Source organism: Coffea arabica, chromosome 5e (assembly GCF_036785885.1).
Source record: "Coffea arabica cultivar ET-39 chromosome 5e, Coffea Arabica ET-39 HiFi, whole genome shotgun sequence".
In the NCBI taxonomy this organism is placed as follows: Eukaryota; Viridiplantae; Streptophyta; class Magnoliopsida; order Gentianales; family Rubiaceae; genus Coffea; species Coffea arabica.
In genome coordinates, this window is record NC_092318.1 from 3,470,742 (window position 1) to 3,491,208 (window position 20,467).

Consider the following 20,467-nt stretch of genomic DNA (forward strand, 5'->3'; position numbering starts at 1 on the left):
GTTACTACATGGATGCAAATCTAGACCTAATGGATATCGAGAGAGTCGAAATATCTCTTCAAAGTTTAATTGGTGCAAATCACATTAATTGTGATGCCCAAAATAATTCTTAGAAGAGGTCACGAATATGCAAAATGAGACTCAAAGAAAAGAAGAATTATAATATATAAACATACGTGACCTAAAAAAGGGAATGCGACATAACAAGTATGGGGGCTAAGATTCGTGACTTCAATTTTTCTTTTTATAGAGGAGATACGAGCATCCTAAGGCTAAGAAGTCATACTCGTCTATTTCCCATATTTGAAGGGTGCTCTCTAACCTAATCAATCAAATGCACTAACCTATTTCTAATTTTTCTTAAATAGAATGCAAGTCTAAATGTCATGTTTCATACATAGGGATAAGGGATATACATATAGAGGAAATATCATGCAAAATGGTAAAGATCCTAAAAGTAGAAAATATGTATGAAATATAGTGATTGTCACACAAGCATGTGATTCTAATGTGTGGACGGACTAAAGAGTCTAGCATTGGACTAACCCATTTTTACAAGTCTTCACTAGCGTTGGGCTAGTGAGAAATCGGGGAGAATGGCCATAACTAGTGTTGGACTAGTATGGTGACGTCATGCATTTATTATAACTAAATAAATCATATAAAGTATAATTAAATCAAGTAAACACATAATGCACACAGAGCACATAACACATAAGCACAATTTCTAGATGTAAAACCCTAATGAAAGCGAGTAAACACATAAACACACAAGCATGCAAGCATCCAAGCAAATAAATGCAAATAAGAGCCTAACTATTACATTCGGGACCTTAACTACAATCTAGGGGGGTTCTAAAAATTATAATCTAACTATTACATTCATCTAACTAAATACATTTTTAGCAAAAATCAAAACCTATCTATTACATAAACTAACTAAATACATGTCTTGAGCACCTATCTATTACAACTTGGCATTTTAATGCCTCTCAAATAATCATCAAAATTAAATAAAACAAATGAAACTTAAAATGAATAAGAATGACTAATTAAAGAAAAAGCACTTGAAACATGCAATTACACATAAAACACATTGGAGCACATAAAAGTATTTAAAATAATAAAAGAGGTTACCTCCCCTGAAGTTACGATTAAATGGGGTGAAATTTGCCCTACTTATGCGCCAAAATGAACAAAATGATCAAGGCATCAATTTAATTATAAAGAAATGGAAATAATCATGCAATCTACCCATTAAAGCACTTAAATGAAGTATAATTAACAATTAAATAAGAAAAGTAACTTGTATTTAAGAAATCAAATTAAGAAAGTTTAGGGGTTAATATGTAATTATTACAAAATTTAAGGGTCACAATTTAAATAAAAATAAAGTTTAGAGACCAAATTACAATTAAATTAGGGACCTAATTGAAAGTACAGGAACTAATCTGCAAATTATGCATCAAATTTCTAAGAGGCCAAAACCAATGGGCCATTTTTAGTTCTTCTTTGGGCCAAGGCCATTTTGACCCAACAAAAACCCAAGTGAAAAGAGACGGGCTAGGCCATCATTTTTATCAAATAGACCCAACTAAAAATGAGTGGGCTTTCACCTCCAACCCAAGCCAAAATTCATTCAAAAAGATCAAAACCCATTGCCTAAGCCCAAACGAAATAAACCTTACAAAACCCAACAAAAAATTAAATCAACTAAAAATTATTAAACCCTAATTATATCTTAAAATTTGAAAAAAAGTTGCTCAAGGGACACATTTAAACATGAAAAAGATGATTAAAACCAAATAGGGGGAAAAATTGATTCAATTACAGAAGTTTTTGGGCCATCATAAAATTACCTGAAAGTTGGGGGACCAAAACGTAAGTTTTTTATAATTTTCTCATGCAAGTTTCGAAGAAGAGCTTCTGCAACTTTCTGAAGCTTCGAAACTTCAGCAACCTCATGCGGCAATCTTTAACAGCAATCTCAAACAAGAATCCAACCTCAAGTTCTCATTAAATCCCATAAGCTTATCATCAAGATACCATATTGAGCATACAAAAGAAAGGAAAATCTAGAATGGGGGGAAAAGCTTGCAAATTCCAGGTTCATTCATGAAAACTTTCCACAAGTTTCTGGGTTCATTATCAACTAAAAGCAACGTGGGATGATTCCTACACACAAAGTCTCATGACCCACAACAATACGAGATCCAAAGGCAATGGTATGGGGTGAAGATATGAACTGACAACTTGCGCGTAGATGGAAAAGCCACAGAAGAAAAAGACAAAAAACCAAGAAATCTAAATGCAGCAACACAATTTTTACATGCTTGATGTCAATCCAAAGAAATGTAAACGAGAAAAGATGGGAAAGAGTTACCTTTGATGCTTTAACGCCAAACAAAACGTGGGAACATGCAAGATTTACACTCTCAGAGGTCGAAAGTTTGTCTCTTCGAATTCGGTTGCTGGAGTTTCAAGAGTTGACGGGGTCGTCATTTTGAGCTTCGATTTGAGGATGTTGCTGAGGTTTTCTTCGAAAACTTTCAACATAAATCTTCCTCCTTGATCACCGTAGATTCTCCAGAAACTGATATTTTCTCCAGAGAGGCTTTATAGAGATCGAATGATGGCCCTAAATCCTCCTCAACCGTCAACCCTGGCTCCAGTTTTTTGTAAAAATTTCTGCCCTTCTTTTTTCTTCCTCCCTTTCTTCGTTTTCTCTCCTTTTTCCTCTTCTTTTTCTTTCTTTCCCCAGCTGCCACCCTCGTCTCTCATGTTGTCCTCTCTTCAAGGTTGCGTTTCTCAGCCTTTTATAGTTACAAAAAATCCCTCCAACCCTAGCATGTAAGGTGCAGATTTGCTGCATTTTTTCTTGATAATTTTTGAGCCTTTAGATAGCTTTTGATCTGGATTTTCTTGGTGTTTAGATTAAAGCCAGGTGGATTGGTACTGGAGTGATCCAATGGAGCGAAAAAACGATAAAAAAGGAATGGAAAAAGGCCAAGAAATGCTGCTGCAATTTCTGGTACCAATGGCCTCGTTCATGGCTTCTGGTATGAAGCCATGAACAGCGCGCATGCTTCGCACGCGCTCGTGGCCCTTCCACTTTTTTATTTTATTTTATTTTTATTTATGAAAAGCTGATTTTCATTTCTTCTTCTTTTCTCTTTTTTTTTTTACTTTTCTTATCTCTTTTTTCGATTTTCTAAAAATGATTTTACTCAAGAAAAGAGAAATGAAAAAATAAATTAAAATAAAATAAAATTTAACTAAAAATGAATAAATAAAATGGTAAAATTTTAGTGTCTACAATCACTAATTTCTTTACCAAAGGTTTTCATTTCATTTATAATTGTGGTGATTTTTGTGTAGTAATTTTGAATATTTTCATCATCACTCATGTTCAAATTTTCAAGATCTCTTCTAAGAGTTTGAAGAGTAACATTCTTTACCTTAAGATTCCCTCGAAACTCCTTTTGTAGAATCTCCCATGCTTCCTTGGCATGAACAGCTCCCATAATTTTTGAAAAAAACATATCTGGACTTATACCTTACCGGATGTGTGAAAGAGCCTTTGCATCCTTCTTCATATGCTCTTTAAGTGCCTTTAATTCTTGATTGGTGAGACCTTCTTCACTATTCTCTATAGCCATTCTCTACATATTCGCATAAATCTTGGGATCTGAAAATTGTTCTCATTTTCACGAACCAATGATTATAGTGCCCACCAAAAAATATGGGAATTGGAAGACTATCACTAGTATGATTAGCCATCTTGTATAGTTGAAAATTTCTCAAATTTTTCTGGTTTTAGGGTATGAACTATGGCTGTGAAACCTTAGCTCTGATACCAATTTATTGGATATTAAGCCAAGAATTGACAATATTTGGAGACAAGGGTAGCTTCAATTGTTTTTTTTCTTTTATGTCTTTCACTCTCTTGTATTGGTTTGAAGCTTACAAGGTCTATTTATAGTTGTAAATGATCATTCTAGATACATAGGGAAGAGTTCCAGCCACACTTACCAACAACCTTCTTAATTTCCAACCTTCTAAATACATAGAGAACATTTAAATTAGGGATAATATCAGAAACCTCCCCTGAGGTTTCTTCAAATATCACTTAGCTTCCCTCACATTTTAGAAATCTCTCTTACCACCCCTCAAGTGATAATGGGTCAGCAGTCAACAAGAAATCTAATCAATTGCCAATAATACCCTTTGCTCTGCTGTTAACTTATTCAGCTGATAAAATGCAAAAAATGTCTGAGAGAGCAAGCATGGAACTGTATAAAGCCCGGGAAAGCTTTGCCGCCTAGAAGCATGGGTTCCGTACGAGTTGCATGGCGCCATTTTGCTGTGATAAGACGTCTAATTGCCCAGGAAATGAAGAGGAATGAAATACTACTTATAACTGTGATTGTTATTTGATAGTATCTTTCTGGAAATCTCTCGCTGGATATTGCAAAGGAGGAGAAATATTGCAAAGTATTGAATTGCATGCATTCGGTTGGAGTGAAAGTGATTTTGTCAAAACTGAGATGCACAACAGGTAAAAGTCTTCCATTGCTAGTTGATATGATCAACATGTAGAAGGAGAACTTGTCGAGTGTCATGAAGTGTTCTGAGTTTAACATTGCCGAAATGATCTCTGTTTTGTTGTGTTTTTCTGTTTTGTTGGACTTGCTGTGGCTGAGTTCCATTGGTAGTTGATATGATGAACATGTAATAGGAGAAAATGCAGGTGTCATGAACTCTTGGTCATGATTTGCCTATAATGTCTCTATTTTCCTTGTGTTTTTGTGGTTTATTGGACTTGATGACCAAGTTTAACATCCAACCAGAGTGAATGCAACAGGGGACCTTATATTAAGTATTGCACATAATGGATGCTGTAAAGAATGTCTGATTTGATGAACTATGCTTGACCTTTATTTTATTGGTTCCAAAAAGTTGATGAATATTGAGTTGAAGCTAAGCTGTAATACATAACAACAGCTTAGCTTTGTAGCTTAACTTTGTAGCTTAGCTTTGCAACTTGAGTTTGACTTTGATTAAGAATGCGTGTGTTATACTATGTCCCTTGTGAGAATATGTGAAATTAAAGCTACTGATTCAAACTTTTCTTGCAAACACACTGATATGTAGGATGGGAAGAATTATTGCACATGATATTCTAGTCCATTACATGGGAAACACTGTCAGAATTCCTAATGTTGATCCAAAGAACTACCAATATATTGACCTTCTTGGTGATGTTACTGATAAGGCAATGAATGATTTGCCTGGAAATTTGAACATGCTTGTGCATATGAAATGTGCGATTCCTAGGACAACAAGCTTTATGGACATCAGTAGTGACAAATCAGTCCTTGATATGTTCAAACTTCATGAAAATGATCTTGTTATAAACCTGTACTTGCTGCACCTGGATATTATTCCTACTACAGAGGAGAATATGGTAGAGGACAGGAATAACCAACTTATTGTGGCACAGAAAGACATAGGAATTGAAAATGCTCCTATTCCTGTAGTTGACAGTGAGGGTGATGATGAGATTTATGCTTCTAGTTCTGATGACTCTTGGAAGGATGACATAGATAGTGATTTGGAAGATGTCATAGCTGAAGATAGGGCCTTAATTTCTAGTAGTGATAAGGACGAAAATGACTTGTCTGATTATGAGGAGATTGAGGATGCACAAGTTGTGCCTGATTCAACATCTGACCAAGAGACTGATCCTATGAGAGCAATTATGCAGTCAAAAATGTGGACTTACAATCCAAGAGAGGACATTGAGTTTGAGAAAGGGATGCTATTTACCAATGTGGATGCATTTAGAGCAGTATTGAAGGACTATGCTATTCAGAAAGGATTTCCATTGGTGAGGTTGAAAAATGAAAAAAATAGGTGCACTGCCAAATGTGGTGCTGAGGGGTGTAACTGGAGGATTCATGCATCCCCAGTTGGTGATACGACCACATTCATGGTTAAGACATATACACCTGAGCATACGTGTGTCATGAATAGGAAAAATTCAGAAGCTATATCAGATTGGATTGCAAAGAAGTTAATTTCTGTTATGAGAGATCACCCGGAATTGACAAGCAAGGGAGTAAAGGCTGAAATGCAGAAGCATGGAGTCTTGCCAAGTAGAATGCAAATTTACAGGGCAAAAAAAAAAGCCTTAGAACAGATAGAAGGATCACACAGTGAGGCCTATGGAAAATTACCAAAATATGCTGAACTGTTGAGGATGCACAACCCAGGAAGCATCATGAAAATTCACTATGATAGGCCAAACGTTCTAGTAGAGCCTAAATTTCTGAGATTGTTTATCTCTTTCAAGGCACAAAGAGATGGTTTCCTGGCAGGTTGCAGGCCATTTATTGGCTTTGATGGCTGCCATTTGAAAGGTGCATTTGGGGGCATTCTGTTGACTGCAGTTGCTCTTGATGGGAACAATAGTTTGTTTCCATTAGCTTTTGCTGTGGTAGAGTATGAAAACAAGGAAGCCTGGAGTTGGTTTTTTTACTATTTCCAGGAATTCTTTGGACCATTTCCAGCCAATATTCCACTCACCTTCATGAGTGATAGACAGAAGGTATGTTTCTTCATTTCTGTGATTAAGCATGTTTCAGATTTCCTCCATGACTATTATATTGGCTGAATCAAGTGCCTGAAGGAAAGAGCTACTGAAACTTCCGTATAGGGACTGATGACCTTGTACTTATATTTTATAGGGACTCAACCTTGCTTATGAGGAACAAGTGCCTGAAGCTGCTGCACGATATTGCTGTTGGCACATCTACTGCAACTTCAAAGTCAAATTTCCAGGATTGTTGCTGAGGAGATATTTTTGGCAAGCAGCTAAAAGTTATGATTTGATAGGACACAATGAGGCTATGGAAAGAATAAAAAATATTAATATAGATGCTTGGAGATACTTAGCAAACATTCCTAAGTGTAATTAGGCAAGGCATGCATTTTCTGTTGAAATTAAGTGTGATCATGTCACCAATAATTTCATAGAATCTTTTAATGCATGGGTTGGAGAATTGAGAGGAAAGAATATACTTGCTCTGGCTGAAGGACTGAGGCAAAAATTCATGAAAAAACTGCATAAGAGGTATCAAAAAGGCTGCACATGGACATCTAGTGTTACTCCACATGTGATTGGCAAGCTGAAGGATATTGCAGCTGAATCAAGAAGGTGTTCACTGATAATGGCAAGTGACAACACATTTGAAGTAGCAGACATAAGTCCTACATAGTCAAGTTGACTGACAGGACATGTGAATGCGGGGCTTTCCAGTTGACAGGCATTCCTTGTAAGCATGCTGCACTAGGAGCCCTTTATAGAAGGGAGAACTGGAAAGCTACTGTGATGCAGCCTTTTCCATTGATCAATACTTGAAAACGTATGCATTCATGATCAATCCAATTCCACATATGAATAGGTGGCCTCCAATGGAAGATGTGACACCCGTAGTAGTTTTGCCACCACCACTTAGAAGAAGAGCTGGTAGACCAAGAAGAAATAGGAGAAGAGCAGCTGATGAAGGAGCTCCTGCACCTCAACACAAGAGATCAATCAGTTTCAGGTGCTCAAAGTGTGGCAGATTTGGACATAATAGGAGAACTTGTCAAGGAGCTCCTGTTGCCGAAAAAAGAGGGAGCAGTACTTCTACAAATCAGGCAGCAAGTCGAAGAGGAAAACCAGGAAGAGGCATTGCTAATACTGGATTAGCAGGATCTGTTCTATGGGTAATTGAAGCAATGTCAAATTATAGTATCTGATTGTGTATTAATTCTGTTCAAATGAGCTTAGCTTTGTGATCTGATTTGTCAGGAACATGCACAAGGAAATGTCCCAGTCATTGTATCAAGTCAAGGCAGTAATGGAAGCACTCAAAATCGTGTTGCTGGAGCTCATGTTCAACTTAATCATTCTGCCTGCACTAGTACTAATACCAGAAAGGTATAGTTAATCATTCTGCCTGCTAACTATTCTAACTGTCGACCAGCCATTAGTTTAATAAGATTTGTTGCATGGCTTCAGAGAGGAGGGCTAAATGCAGGAACTGAGAGGACTACTGTTGCTAACAACAATAAGAGAGCCAGACCTTCCATTGCTGTTGGCTCAAAACAAACTCCAGCAGTCACTGCATCTTCAATATCCACTTCTGCTGGTATGGGATCTCACATTGACAATAGCAGCACCAGTATGAGGTTCTAGTTAGTGCTAGTATTATGAGTTTTGCTTTGGGAAGCTAATCTGGTACATTTGTATACGTAGCAATCCTCATCATCTAGAATGATGTTCTTAGATGATGTTGCAAATGAGATTCTTGTTGATTGCTACATATTTTTGTTTAGTTGTATATGTAACGTATGCCAAGTGGTTAATTGCATTCCCAGTCCTAGTGATGATGTTTTGGTACTTATGTTTGGGAATTGCAATTTACTCTTGCTAAGTATGCTCTGCTGCTTCCCAGTCCCATGCTCTTGCAAAGATGTCATGCTGTGTTTTTTCGTTTAACTTTATGACTCTGATTCCTTAGGATTATGTGTGAAACTAGTACTGTTGTTTTCCAATGAACTTAGTTGGGGAGTATTGTTGTACCTAAGGAACTACACCTGATAGCTTAATGCATTTTCTGTCTAGCTTAACTTTGGTATAACACTGATAGGCAACAAATATGGGGGCATACGTATGAAGTAAAACATTCCTTCAACTCTTTTTCACATAGCTTAACACCATGTCCAAGTTACACATGCCTTCTGGTTCTTTCATGCATGACCAGTAAGGGCCAAACAGCTTGGAACACATCTACTATTACTAGAACAAGAAACTGTGATTGCTTTAACAATTTGAATGAAAAGATAAATTGCTAAGAGTACAAGATTGATGATGAACAAGAAAGTGATGCATGCATTCTATTGAGGCACAAAGTTACATTCCTGATTTGTTTTCCTCAATGGAAGCACTGCAGAATCAGCACCATTTCTTGTACGCTGCACTTCTTCACCTTCATTTCTTTGCCTCTGCAACTCTTCACCTTCATTTCCTTCATACCACTGGAAGTAGTTGCACTTTGAACAACTAAAATATAGCTTATCCAGATTTCTTTCACTCTCTGAGATTCGTAATGTAGCCTTCCGGTTGCATTTGCAATACCGGTTCTTCATGCTTAGTGATGAAGGTGAATTGTAAGACTGACCTTGGAAGGATGAACTAGCCATTTCTTTGCTTGCTTTCCTCTTTAAGTTTTGCAGCTACTTCATGTGGTTCCGTCACCTTTTAATACCACTGGAAGCAAAGTCAAATTAGCCGTTGCATGTCCAACGGCATGCAACAGTGCTCATACCAGAAAATTTATCTCCAATTCACATTCCACCTACTGCAACTTTCTTAATCACAGGATTCAATCAAACTAAGGGTATGAAGGGAATTAAAATACTCTCCCTCCTCCAAAACTAATATTCTAATGTTACTTTAGACACCAGGGACTAACATTGTTAAGAAAATGTCAATTCAAAGGGTGGTAAGAGAGATTTCTAAAATGTGAGGGGAGCTAAGTGATATTTGAAGAAACCTCAGGGGAGGTTTCTGATATTATCCCTTTAAATTATCTAGAGAGCATTCCAACATTCTAGATACATAGAGAACATTCCAACTATCTCATTTACTAAGTAATTAATCAAGCTAATTGATTTAACACATTATTCAACGCACATGATCAAAACATTTTATCAGCCACCTCGGAACTAAAGAAGGATTCACAATTTTGGGCACTAATATTTGTGGCTCTTGGAGTGGTATCATTACTAGCATATCCCGTAAGGACATACTTTTTTGGAGTGGCTGGGGGTAAATGGATCAGACTGATTAGATTGATGTGCTTCCGAAAGGTGGTTCATATGGAGGTTGGTTGATTTGATGAGTCTGAGAAGTCAAGTGGAGCTACTGGTGCAAAGCTCTCTGCTGATGCGGCTACTTTGCCTGCATTAGTTGGAGATGCACTTGTACTCATGGTTCGAAGACTCGGCTGAGTCGTCATCGTCTCGATCCTTGTCAATACGATACCGTGACGAAACAATACCGAGATGCTCAACTCGCCGAGACGTCACCGTAAAGGGTTAAAACGGTCGAGTCACATCGAATCATTTCGAGTCATCCCGTGTCAACTCAAATTTTTATTATTTTTACTAATTTTTTAATTATTTTTGTTTATCATATTTTTTACAATTTTTAGAATATTAAATATTTAAAAAATTCGCGTCTCGCCGAGACCGCGACTGATATGCCGAGACCAATGTAGAACGGTCCAAGCCGCAACCGCAACCGCAACCGCGACCGCGACTTTGAACCATGCTTGTACTGCTCGTTCAATCCACTTCAGCAGCAGTTGCAGGTTTGATTATTGCTTTTCGTGCAAGTTGGCAACTGGCACTTATTATTCTTGCTATGATGATACCACTGATAGGATTGAATGGATATATACAAACCAAGTTCATGAAAGGGTTTAGTGCAGATGCAAAGGTTAGTGTTTTGAAAACGATACTATTAGTTGATATCTGCTTGATATAGAGGAGTTCAATGAATTATCCTTCCAAAAAATAACCTTAAACTTGTTTTCCCAAAAAAAAAAAAAAAAATTCTGGTAAGCATTGGAAAATCACTCAAATATGTGAACTTTAAAATTTTTGCAGATTATGTAAGAGGAAGCAAGTCAAGTTGCTAGTGATGCAGTTAGGAGTATAAGAACAGTTGCTTCATTTCGTGCTGAAGAGAAGGTGACAGATAAATATGAGAAGAAGTGTGAAGGCCGGATGAGGGTAGGAATTAGGCAAGGGTTGGTTAGCGGAATTGGTTTGGGTTCATCATTAGCATTATTCTTTTGTGTTTAATGCCACTGGTTTTTACGTTGAAGCCCATCTCGTAAAGGATGGCAAAATGACATTCTCCGAGTAAGTACAGAAAACACGTCCTCGTAGGAAAAATTCAGCAAGTAATCCTAAGGAAATGTTTTGTTTGATATTGATTTACGGGCCTCAGAAACTATTATTTATCTTGCAGGTTTTCTTTGCTCTGATATTGGCAGCCACTATAGCAGTTAATCTAATTCAATTCCAACAGATTCAAGCAAAGCCAAGGGTGCTGCGGCTTCAATATTTGCCATACTAGACAGGATATCGAAAATGGATGCAAATGATGAGTCTGGCATGACCTTAGAGAGTGTGAAGGGAGAAATTGAGTTTCGGCATGTAAGCTTCAAGTATCCAAGGAGGCCAAATGTGCATATATTCCAAGACCTCTCCTTATGGATTCAGGGTGGCAAGGTAAAACTGGATAACCTACCTATAGTTATCAAAACAAAGTTATTCGCCGGTGATTCTTCTTCTTCTTCTTTCTCATATGGTTTAAAATACTGAAATGAGACCCCCATCATCCTTTTGGAGCAATGGTTCTGAAACAATACATTTAGTTACAAACCCCAAAACCCAAATTACAGATTTTTATCAAGATTCCAATTCCTCTAAATCCTTGCCATGATTATGACAGAAAACAAGAACCCCACTTCAGTACCACTCTAAAAGAAGTAGGACTGACCTCCTATTATCAAGTTCTATCTTCAAAATAGAACCAAGGTAGAGATACGGTCATGCTGAACAAGTTTCAGTCCAAAAAACAGAGACAAGAGGACCTATAACAATTAACTACCAAACTTGTATATTCAGATGATTGCAACCATACCAAAATACATATATACCAAACCACTCGGGTTGGTCCAATGGTCAGGGAGGTCTCTTAGAATTCTCCCTGCTACACCAATTTATTTGTGAACAATTAGAACTGTCCAAAAATGAAATCACTAAGAATCCTATCATTATTTTTATCAGAACGAAGAAACCAAGCACACGCCAATCCTTTACTATTTTTATCCTTTTTCTTTTTCTTTTTTTTTTTATGTTGGTGAATTTGATTTTCTTTTTCTCATGGACGTGCCCTTTCCTTTATAACAAATTAAATTGGATTGGGCTTAGGAACAAAAATAGAAAAATAGAAAAAAAAGGCCAAACTCTTCTTTCCTTGTTCTTTGTTTTTTAGATGACCAAAATTTTAATTTGCCTAAAACGAAAAGGCCCACATTAAATTAAAAGGAAAACCTTCAAAATTTTAGAAATTGCAGACTATATATATATATATATATATATATATATATATATATATATATATATACTCCCTCCGTCCCATAAAATTTGTCACTTTTGACACAACGTGCAATTTATGTATAGCGATATTAGTGGAAAAGAGAATTTTTACTTTCCTTTTTTATCCTAAATGGCGAGTCATCTTTTTTTTGTTGTATTGATAATTGTAAAGAATAAGCGGTGGATCAAATGAAAGGTAGAGATAAAATTTTATTGAAAAACATGGATTAACTTATCTAACATGACAATTAATTTGGGATAAGAAAAAGTGACAAATATGACAAATTTTATGGGACAGAAGGAATATATCAATGACATTCTCATCTCAAATTGAAACTTCAAGTTATATCGAAATTGCACTTCAAAAACATTGTTATTTTAATGGGTTATATGATATTTTGAAATAGTTTTGTGATCTCTAGCATACTTTACTCTTGATTCAACTTTGAGATTAAAATGACAATACCCTCATAATTTACAAAAAAATTGCTGCAGAAATTAAAAGATATTAAACACAAGCTCTTGGGATGGTGGGCTAGAGAGTGGGGTCAAAGCCCTTCCCCTCTAGCTGGTCAGGGGAGTGATCATGGATAAAAAAGAATTTAATAGATATTTAAAGAAAAATAAAAAAGTTTATTGAATATATATATATATGTGTTGGTAGTGTATACACCATTATGATTGAATGTATAAGACATGCGCAGAATTTGAATTTTAAATTCAAATTCAAATGAATTGTCATACATTCAATGATGATGGTAGTTATAAAATATCTTACAGGTAATTTATTTCCTAATCTTTAGTGCCCTCATTTCCCACTACATTATTTTGTAAAGTGTCGAATTAATTAATTAGGTACACCCTAAGGTAAAATTAACACATAACCAAACTATAGTGCTTCAGACCCATTGAATTCTATTTCGACATATAAATTTCAAAATTCAAAACCTGCAATGCCGAGCCATTGAATTCTGTTCCTTTCAAAAGTGCGGGTATGTACTCTAAACTTGCAACAAACGGCAGAGAAAAATAACAAACAAACTTGAAGTCGTAGCAGAATGGCTTAAAGTACTTGCATCTAAGTAAGGAAAGACATCATACTTGAAAATAATAATATTGGTATCAAATCCAATGTAGGATCATCTAATTTTATTTATGCTATTCAAGTAAAACAACATGAACTTTGCCACAAATTTGATAGTTTTTTTTTTTTTTTATTTCAAAGGTTCAAATAGCTCGACTGAGCAGACATGGAGCAATATGTATGTAACGTAACTGTAGATATGTCGACAACATAAAGAGAAATAACTCAATTCACCCTTGAGGAGTTTCGAAGCTCTGAGTATGCACGGCAGCAACTCAGGATTACCAGATTGTGATGCTGATGCATAATATATGAATGCTTATCATAGTTATAAGTATTTCATTTTCCTGTTGTAATGCTTGGACATGTTTAAGCATCCAAAGAGGCATAAGCAAGCAGCACCTCATTTTCTTCCAATAGTGACATGTCCAACTCTTTTAGGATAAGATGTGCATATATTCCATTACCATCTTCCATGTCTATCAATACCAAAATGTTGGCATTTTGCTCTGGAATGATTGCTGGGTATACCAGCGAAGGTGTTCCCCAGCCAAAATCAACACCATAAAATGGAAACCTACACCAGCTTGAGCACCCGTAGCAGTCAGAGTTGATTGTTTCAATTGCTGCTGTCGGCGATGCTGAATGGGATGCTTTTAGCTTACTAGGAATGGCATTGATGTTTTCTGTGCACTCCTTGCGCAATTTTGTTTTGCCTTCCCTCAGTTTATTAACTAACTCTGGTAATTTAACTTCAGCATTGTTGTCAACTGATGTCAGGAAATAGGTGGCAAAATTCCCAACTGAATTTTGTGGAAGTGGAGGGACAATTATTTGTCGAAAATTCACAGCATTAAAGAAGATTGATGGGCGGATGTGTGATCCCGAGTTTGCCTTTGATGCTGCAGACATAAAACAACTGTAAAGTAGGGCTGACACAACTTCAAACCGAGTAGGGTTTTCTACTCCTGAGTTAAGAGCAGCAGCCTTGAGTTCTCCAATTTTAGAAGCATGGAACGCCAATATCCTTTTCGCGTACTTCCCTTGATCCGGCTTAGGAGGAAATGGGTGTCGATATTGCTGACCGTCAACAGGGGGGAATAGAGAAGCTCCGTGAAGATGAGGAGATGGGATGTCACTCGTTTGACGAGCTATTGCTGCCCAATCATTCATGAAAGTTGATACGCTGGATGCATCAGCAATCCTGTGATTTATAGACACACTCAATACTATGCCTCCACAGTTGAAAGAACTGAGCTGAACAAATACTAGACTACGATGATTAGCTGAGGCTGGCCCGGAGAATAGAGATCTAGCAAAGATAAGATCTTGCACTTTTTCAGAACTTGAACTTAATTGCTTGCGAATCTCAGCCACTCGAGAATTAATTCGGCCTTCAGTAAATTGAGCGCCCATGTCGTTGCAATCAATCATATAGCCGTTTTTCATCAGCCTTCCGGCGAAAGGGTAATACTGGGCAAGAGCTTTTGAGAGAGAACTTTTAAGCAGTTGTGATATTTCATTGGCAAGCCAACGAGTTCCCTTAATATTAGCATAGAAGAAAGCCAACCGGATCCGATAGTTTGGTGGCATTGCTTGATCTACCAATGAGAGCTTGTGGTATCTCAAAGGAGGAGGAGTGGGTGAGGAAGGCTTGATGACTGTTTCAGAAATTATCTCAAACTGCAGCGAGGCATCCATCCTGATGAATATTTGCTTGAATGTAGGCCTATATGTCTTATCAATAAGCTTGTGCTGGCTTTGCTAACCTATTACCCTTTTATAGTGTGGTGAACAATGGTTTTGTGTTTTAGGTATTAACCTAAAATACCTGTACTTGGAAAAGTTACACATCTCTTAGTACACTGTCTTCCGAAATACCAATTTCTTTTAAAGTCTCTCCCTATGGTACAATTGTTTTACAGTCACTAAAATACAAAATTCATCATTACTTGAATAGGAAATGATTATTTATCAAAACTAACCTAATTATTATCAAAATTATTTATCACTTGAATTGGACTGTTGGACAAACTAGTACCAAGAAAGATACAAAAAAATTTCAGAATTTTTTAAACCTTACCCATCCGGTGCTAAAAAAAAAAAGAATCTTTTTAAAATAACTTTCTCTATCTCCGTTTGGACTAGGGTTGCAAACGAGTCGAGCCGAGTCGAGCTTTGAGCTAATCGAGCCGAGTCTCGACTAAATTTTACCAAGCTCGAGCTCGAGCTCGAACTCGACGAGCCAACAATTTTCAAGCTCGAGCTCGACTCGAATCAAGTCGAGTCGAGCTCGAGCTCGAAAAAAATAAAAAATAATTATTTTATTTTTAAAAAAGTAAATAAAATAATATTTTTTTCTTAATAAATAATAAAATATTAAGGATATATAAGTAATTTTACTATGAAAATAAAAAATAAATATATATATAATATACGTAATTTTATTATTAAATAAAAATAATATATCTATATATATATATATATATATATATATATATATATATATACTCAAGCTCGCGAGCCGGGCTTAATATTCTGAGCTCGAGTTCGAGCTCGAGTTTGACTCGAGCCGCTCGCGAGCGGCTCGATTCGTTTGCAGCCCTAGTTTGGACCCAGCACATATATGATTTTTTTTTTTCTCTTTTTTGGTTAATCCCAGATGGGGTAGTTTAGTAAAATGTAGGAGGGCAAAAACCTGACCGCCAATCGTATGTATATGAGGCCTACACATGATTAAGATCATTGCTATATTCGTTGAGGATGTAGAGAGTTATATGGGGCAAACTTATTAGTATAAACTTTAGTAGTGGGAGTCTTTTTGGTATTGTTCTAAAATTCCTATCAATTTTGTACATTTGTGATCAATTTAATATCAGATTTTATATCATATTGGCTGTTGCTCCAAATATATTGTAGTAGGAATAGAATTTTTCATAAGAAGTAACGATCAAAATTCCCTAAAAAAAAAAAAGCGAAGCAGATTTCCTTTCTCCATATAAAAGTACTGTTTTTTTTAATAAAAAAAAATTGTTGTAATCAAGTTGCTTACTAACTTGCTATTGATATCAAATGTATTACCAAAAAAAACAAGAAGTTATCCACAACAATCGCCCCTCCTAGGCAGCTCGTTTGGTCACGACAGTCTCTTGAAAGTCGTTGTCCAGCTCTCCCACCAAGGATCGAGTCCCAGTGATTACCGTGTTCGGGGGAAGAAGCCTCTCCTCCCGGGTCGGAGTGGGATTAGTCGGATCCCGTAAGAATTGACCCGGACATTCATTCCGTCAGGAAAAAAAAAAAAAAAAAAACACAACAATCATTGTGCAGAAAGGATCGACTATAGCGTAATTTCCAGCAACTTGGGGGGTCTATTGTTTTGTTAGGTACCTCGTGGGAAATTGGTGGCGTTCAATTAGTTAACCTTTGCAGGTTGGCAAGACATAAAGGTTGCGAGTTTAGCTTACGGTCTCGTTAGTCACCTTCAAACTTTAAAAAATCTCGCTTATCTCCTTTATTTTAAGCTTTTTATATCATTTACAACTCATTTTAAAATATAATATTAAAAAATTCATTTTGGAAGAGTAAATATACTCTCATTCCAAATTTGTTTTTTTGTTGTCTTTCATTTTATTCCCAAAACAGTAAGTATATTATTAACAAATAAAAACAAAAACAAAATGTAGGAATGTTTATTCTGATTGGACAAAATATAGTGTATTTTTTGAATACCAAAAGTCAATATTTTAAAGTTTATTTGAAATTTTTGCAAGTTATAAAGATAATATTTTTTTTACTGTAAGTGTTTTGAGTTAATTTAAGAAGTTTTGTAAATCTTTTGCATATTTTTTATTTTTCTAATTTTTTTCCAAGTCAATGGTTTGCAAAGTAAAAGGATACAACATCATAAAATTATTTATAAACTTGTTTGTGTTTTTTTTTAAGCTGATGCACAAAGGTATTCTTGTAGTTGTAAATTATTACTAGTTATTTTTTAAGAATATTATAAATCATTTATAAATTTAAGTAATTAGCATTTTTTTGTTCGAACCAATGACACAAAAACATTAAAGAGGTTTTCAATCTTACAGTCTACTTTTTTTTAAAGGACTACATCGATCAATTTACAAAAGTTAGGAGATAAATTTGATGTATTGTGATAATTAAGAAATCACACGAAAAGGGAAAATTTGGAGTGAAATTGGATTCTCTTTTCCAAAATGAAAATTTTAATATTATATTCTAAAACGGGTTTTAAATGCTACAAAAAGTTTAAAGTAGAAGAGCCAAGTAAGATTTTTCAAAAGTTAAGAGCGTCGAGTGAAAATGTAAGACACCTCAAGACACGTTTCTGAAAGTATGGTAATATTACAAACACATGGTAACACCCACGGCGCAACTATGAGTTCTATGATAAAAAGCTAAATCACAAACGCACGGTTCAAACCAGTATATTAAGGAAGACAAGAAATCAGTAGGGAAGAAAAAAAGAAACTTACCTTTGAAGACGATCCCCTCCTAGAAGGACACGGGTCCAACCAGTATACTGAGGAAGACAAGAAATCAATAAAAAGCTATACTCATTACCAAGAACGTACACGCATTCATTAACCCAGTCTGAAGGAATGCATGCATGCATCAAAATCAGTCGGCAACAAGGTCCCCCCACTATAACTTCTTGGTAATGCATCAAAATCAGTCGGCAGCAAGGTCCCCCCACTATAACTTCTTCGTACGACCACCATCCAGCGTTTCAACTCTAGCAACTAACGTTCCTAAATGATGATCGATGGTCAAATTTTGAATTGGAAGCAATCCAAGGGTGCACAGATTGCTGGACCAATTTCCACGAAGTTCACGCGTAGCTAACAGAACAAAGGACCACCAAGTTGCTGGAAATTATGCCATAAACAGTCCACATTCACTGTTCATAAGGCAACTCACACTTTCTTTCAGCATAATGATAGATAGACTAGTTTTGCCTGCCCGGACGCCATGCGTCTGGTACCTAGATTCGTTATTTTGCTGCTGTGCCATGTTTGTGCGTGTGTTTTTTCCTCATTATACGGAGAAACAAGACCTTTGAAATCAGGTTATCTAACATTCTTAATATAGCATTAATTATTGCAGCTTAACGTTGGACTTAGACTGTTAAATAATATTAAATTCAATTAAAGTGATCAATCATACTTTGAACTTTAATGTATCTAATAGGATGTGGTTCTTTATTTAAGGGTAATTTATATTTCTATGATGGGTTGAAATAGGAATCTAAAAAATAATAGGAAAGTTATCTATAAATAGAGTTATAATCCCCGAGTCACACACGTATTCCTAAATAGGGTTATGTTTAGTGGATTTTTTTTTTTTTTTTTTTTTGCATTAGTAGGTTTGGATGCATGACACATAATTTTTATTCAAAATACAAATTTCTCTTTTGTATACATAGCATAAAAGAGTTTCTATGAAATAGAAAAGATTAAATTTATAAAACTTGAAAAAAAAAAGTCATAAAAATTGAGATATTTGACGCTCGCTAGGCACTAAAACCAACTTTTGTACCAAGAAAAACCAACCCCAAACGCAAAGCTAAATCACAAACGGAGGCAATAGAATCAAGTCATCAAGATGTGCAAACATGGCTATAGATTTTTTTTTTTGGGACATGCAAGACCTTCGAGCAATTTTAGCCGTCCCAATCAAACAAATTTTTTGGACATACAAGACCTTTGAGCATTTCCTTCCTTGTGGTTTGGAAAAACCCTCACGTTGTTTATATTAATTTAAAAACTTGAGATCGACATCCTAAAGGTGTAAGGGCGAATCTTTTTGCCTTTTATATTCTGGACAAGTTGCAAATATGAAGCAAAAGATTTAGGTCGGAAGAAAAAAAAGGTATGAAGGAGATGATTATGTAACGATTTGACATTAAAAAAATGCAGCCATCTTCATACTGTGAGAAATGAGTAACTTTAGATTGAAAAGAAAATTAGAAAAAAGATTATGTAGCGATTTTATGTATACACAAGCCCACCGCTCCACATGGGCATCACCGATCTCCAAAGAAGCCCAACCCAGGCAACACCAAAAGACTCCAACACCCCCGCAATCCACAGAAGCAACAACATAACCGAACCACTGCAACTATTCATTACTGTTTATATATTCATTCCCACTTTTACATTGGTAAGGTAAGATATATACTCTCTTTATAATTTTTTGGCATATGTGTGTGTGTAGAATAAGCTTATCACGGAGATAGGATTTGAGCATTCAAATCCAACTTAAAATATTTGCTTTGAGCTAACAAGTACGGAGTCTAAATAGTTGGACTTGGCTACTGAGATTCTGGTCTTGGTGTGATATTATGGCATTAGAGCGAATCTCACGTGACCTTTGCACGAAATGAAATTGGGTTAGAGGACGCAAAGCCTAAAAAAGAGGGACAAATGTAATATCCCATCTCACATCGAATAAGTTAGTGCGATAAACTAATACAATACACAAATAGAGTGTGAGCATTCGAATCTAATTTAAAATATCCATTTTGGACCGGTGAGAACGAAAACCAAACAGTTGAACTTGTTTGCTGAAATTCAGGTCGCATCTTGGGCCTAAGGGCCTAGGGCGTGACAGGACTCAGGCTGATATTAGCATCAAAGAATGGTCAAGGCCCCTAGCGAATGAAAAACCTCATGACTTAAGTCTGGATATGAAAAACGGTTATCTACAGTATACCAACTGAAGCACATACGGTTGAAACCTAAACCTAAACGGCAAGACACTCAATTTGGGCGGAGAAATCATGTCCATGTTGTTGTCCAGGAAAATTGTCATTTTCTTGAAAAAAGTAGCAATCTGAAGCAAGTTTAGATTACAAGAATCCTGCATTAATAGGAAGTATAGCGGTAGAGAATAATTTCCGGTCAAAAAGCTATCTACATTTTCCCTCGAATATTTTCCCTATAGCTACGGAGCCAGAAAAGCTAGCATTCCATTCGTGGAAAACTAGCTTCGACCCTTCGACGCATTGACAAAGATTAACAAGAAAAGGGAAACAAGGGAAAGAGAAAAAAACTTTGCATTAATAAGTTAGCACAACAAAAAACTTCGTAACATATGCAATATAATTAAAAGATAATTAAATTACTGAATTAGTTA

At 36.0% G+C, this 20,467-nt stretch overlaps 1 protein-coding gene across 1 annotated transcript; it reads right to left on the minus strand.

Moving 5' to 3' along the window:
• Window positions 1-13,678: 13,678 nt before the first annotated feature.
• On the minus strand, window positions 13,679-15,010 carry LOC113722613 (diaboline synthase-like). The gene has a single exon (XM_027245889.1). The coding sequence runs from the start codon at window positions 15,008-15,010 to the stop codon at window positions 13,679-13,681; it is 1,332 nt and encodes a 443-aa protein (XP_027101690.1).
• Window positions 15,011-20,467: the final 5,457 nt, after the last annotated feature.

Excerpts from the sequence above, each read along its gene's own strand:
- LOC113722613 (XM_027245889.1), bottom strand. The coding sequence starts at position 15,010 with ATGGATGCCTCGCTGCAGTTTGAGATAATTTCTGAAACAGTCATCAAG.